At 47.9% G+C, this 3,916-nt stretch overlaps 1 protein-coding gene across 1 annotated transcript; it reads right to left on the bottom strand.

The window, feature by feature from the left end:
• Nucleotides 1-246: 246 nt before the first annotated feature.
• On the bottom strand, nt 247-3,577 carry LOC308461703 (olfactory receptor 10D3-like; the record flags this gene model as incomplete). The annotated part of the gene is made up of 2 exons (XM_080978837.1): nt 3,486-3,577; nt 247-1,177 (listed from the first exon to the last, which is right to left on the bottom strand). The coding sequence occupies exons 1-2, from the start codon at nt 3,494-3,496 to the stop codon at nt 247-249; spliced, it is 942 nt and encodes a 313-aa protein (XP_080834963.1). The 5' UTR covers nt 3,497-3,577.
• Nucleotides 3,578-3,916: the final 339 nt, after the last annotated feature.

The following is a 3,916-nucleotide window of genomic DNA, read 5'->3' as shown; positions in this document are numbered from 1 at the left end:
GAGGAAGCCCTCCGGCTCGCGCCTCCGTTTAAAGATTGGCTGGCTGAGTGGTGATGCAGCCGGGATCCCCAGGGCAATGTGGGACTTCATCCCCTGCCCCAGGGAAGAGTGGGTGGCCACGTGGTCCACCGCAACTCCTCCCCACTAGGAAGTGGAGCGGACTTATCATATTGTGCCATCCAGAGGTGAGAAGCTTAGTCTGATGTTCTGTTTACAATTTGTTTCCTCCTCTTCAACGGAAAGGATCTAAGCACCCTTCATCCTCTTGAAAGCTGCCTGAACCTCCTTGTTCCGCAGAGTGTAGATGATGGGGTTCAACATCGGGGTGACCACATTGCAGAAAATCTGGATGGGTGTAGCTAGCACATCGCTCAGGGACGGCTGGGTGTAGAGGAGAGCACAAGGCCCAAAGAAGAAGCAAACGACGGTCAAATGGGAAGCGCAGGTGGAAGCTGCCTTGCGCCGGCTTTCCGCCGAGCGCATCTTCAGGACCGAGACGGCAATTCTGACGTAGGATGTGAGGATGAGACAGAAGCAGGCCATGGGCACCACGCCAATGTTGGTGAAGCTCACCGTCTCGATGATGTAGGTGTCAGCGCAGGCTAGCTTGACCACTGGGAAGATGTCACACAAGAAGTAGTCCACCTCGTTGGTTCTGCAGTAAGGCAACGTGAAGGTCAAGCTCGTCAAAATGGTGGCATGGAATGAACTAGTGAACCACGTGCCCGCTGCCAGAAGGGCACACACTTTCCGGTTCATGATGACTGTGTACCTCAGTGGGTGGCAGATGGCGGCATAGCGATCATAGGCCATGACGGTGTAGAGGAGGCACTCGGTGCTTCCCAGGAAGTGGTAGAAGAAGACCTGGCACATACATCCACCTAAGGAGATGGTTCTGCTCCCTGCCCAGATGTTGGCCAGGAACTTGGGAGTGCTGATGGAGGAGAAGCCCAGGTCTACCACAGAGAGATTGCAGAGGAACCAGTACATGGGAGTGTGGAGGCGAGCATCGGTGATGATGGCAGAGAGGATGAGGAGGTTGCCAAGCAAAGTGATGAGGTAGAAAGATAGAAAGACGGCAAAGAGGATGTTGTGTATGCCTTCGGTGTGGGGGATGCCAAGAAGAATGAATTCCAAGATTATGGTGTGGTTTCGCATTTCAGATCCAACCATGTTGCTAAAGGGATATTTTTTGGTGGGGGGGGAGAGAGAAAATACACAGTCTTGGTCAGTTCTTCAGAAATGCAGCAAAACTATTTAGGATACTGAGTTGCAAAGGATCTACATCTGTTGTGAGGAATCTGTGGCCCTCCAGATGTTGATGAAATCTCAACTCTCATTAGACCCAGCCTGCATGGCTGATGGACAAGGATGATGGGACTTGTAGTCAACATCTGGAAGGTTCCCCTTCTACAGGAGCTGGAAGCAATTCTCCAATGTTTCAAACAGAAGTCTTCCCCAACCCTACCTGGAGGATTGAACCATTTGCAGCGTTTGTCAAGCATATACACTTAGAGTCAGCTCTAGATATTATTGGAGGAGTTGCAGATAAGAGTCCTAGCTCATCTTCTTCCTCCTGTGCTGACTGGCTATCTGAAATAGGAGGGACACGCTGTAAGGCAGAGCCTGGAATGAATAGCAGCTGAGGGAAGGAAAGCACCAGAGGTTGGGCGCTGGAAGCAAGTGAGCAGTGGAAGGGAGAGGAGAGGCTGTAAAACAGATCGGAGCATCAATTGGACTGCAGATCCCTTTGAACTCTTATTTCTGAGTAAGCTTGCATAGTGTCAGGCTACAACCTCTTAGAACTTACTTCTGAGTAAGCCAATAGGATTTGCAGCTAGGTAAGCATTTTTAGGATCAGGCTGTAAAGTGCTGGGGTGTCCAACAATGTGCATAAATGTGTGAACTGTGCAAGTTTCTGCGGAATCTCGTTCACAGATCTTTTCCAGATAATCTTCAGGCAAAGCACCCATTTTGCTATCAAGCTTTCAGCACACTCCATGGGAATCATTCCAGAATTAGCCATGCAGAAATCCGTGCCATGAATTCACTGTGCACCCTTTGGCCTCAGTTCCTCCATCTCTAAAATGGGAAGCTGCCCACCTCATCAGAAGGCCAGGTTGTAGCAGCTGGAGTGGGTGATCAAGGCTAAATTAGGTGCCTCCAGCAGCTAAGAGCCTGGGGTAATTCTGCAAGCATTTCACCAAAGTGAAGATTTTAAATGGATTTTGCAAATGCAGAAGTTATATATGAATAATAATGCAGTAAAGGCAATTATCCTGAATCAGGCTGCAGCAGAGCTAGAGTGAGGGAAATTCTGCTGAGAAGCCAGCTCTGGCAGGCTGCTCTCTCCATCAATTGTCACCTGGAAGCAGTTTCAGCAGAAGGAGAGAAGGGAAGAAGGCTATTTTAATTAAGAACTAATTCTGGGCTCATCCACGCTTGCCCTGCGCTTTCTAGGCATGTGTTAAAGTGTCGTGTCCCAGTGCATTCCCTGCACAAACCTGTTCTGAATGCTGAATCAGAACAAATGACAATTTGGATTTTCCACATATTGCTGTTTGCTCCAATTCAGCAGTAAAGAGCAGTTTTTTTCATCCAGAAAGCAGCAGGACAAAAAAAAAGTGCTCATATATCATAGAATCATGGAGTTGGAAGGGACCGTGTGGATGATCTAATCTAGGGATGGCCAATTCCCAAGAGACTGCGATCTTCTCACAGAGTTAAAAACTGACAGTGATCAACCCCATTTTGGGGGGCTCAGGTCAAAGTTGTTGAGCTTCTTTTTTTAGGAGGGAAAGCCCTGTTTTGGGGGGTTCAGGTTGTTGAGCATTTTTTAGGGGAGCCAAGGTTGTTGAGTGTTTTTGGGGGGAACCAGTGATTTACCAGTGATCTACCACAGACGTCCAGTGATCTACCGGTAGATCACGATCTGCCTGTTGGACATGCTTGCCAACGCCCTGCAATGCAGGAATTTTTCACCCAAGGTGAAATCTCACAACCTTGAGATTAAAAGTCTACCAGCTGAGCTATCCCAGCTTTATGGCTCATTGACGTATAAACCTATTCCTAGAAACATGGCACAAAAGGAAGTCCGGATGAGCCCTCAGTGGTGAAAAACATGTGTACTACCAGGTCTTTTTATTAAGCGCCAACTCCCATCAGCCCTTGCCAGCATGGCCAATAGTCACGGATGAAGAGAACATCTGGAGGACCGCACCCTGAACTAGCACCTGAGTTTGTTTGTTTTCCCTCCTCCCTTTCTATCCCTTTTTCCCTTGTGTCATCCCTCCTAGGGATGAGCAAGCGGAAGAGTAGGATCATTGACCTTTGCAAGCCGTTCAGCCAGTTTGTACCGAAGAACAGGGCAAATACATTTGGTGAATTGGCAGCAAAATGGGACCTTTTGAATAAGGAAACGTAGATGTTTAAAAAGCATTTCAACAACAAAGAAAAGGAGCCGGAGAAAAGAAATATTCTCTTACCCTGCATGCATCGAAGACAGGGAGTTACTGCATTACTTAGTTCTTCTCTCTGATGCTGAATCTTATCATCTCAGCCCACCACCAGCACCTGTTTCCTTGAAATAAAGCTTCTACTGATTGATCAGAGCTGGTGTCTTCCCTTCTTTCTTTCACAAGAAAATCTACTTTGCTCTTACATCAGTTCAGTAAAAATGCAGATCTCCTGCGTTGCAGGTTCTGAAAGTCTGAATGGCCCCAGTCTTCTGGAGGCATCTTTACATCTTCTGTGTCCTTCTGTAGGGATTTGAGACTCTGGAGAATGCCTTCCAGTCTCCCTGTCTCATGGCAGTGCTCAATGAAATCACCAGCAGTGTTGCATCAGTTGTTTTGAACAGTTAATTAGCTGCCTGTAAAATGGATGGGGAGGCAGTCGTCTCTTAGAGGTGGGCTGT

Source organism: Podarcis pityusensis (assembly GCF_964106645.2).
Source record: "Podarcis pityusensis genome assembly, chromosome: 13".
In the NCBI taxonomy this organism is placed as follows: Eukaryota; Metazoa; Chordata; class Lepidosauria; order Squamata; family Lacertidae; genus Podarcis; species Podarcis pityusensis.
Note: the sequence above shows the minus strand (reverse complement) of the source record. Positions and strands in the feature narration are given on the sequence as shown.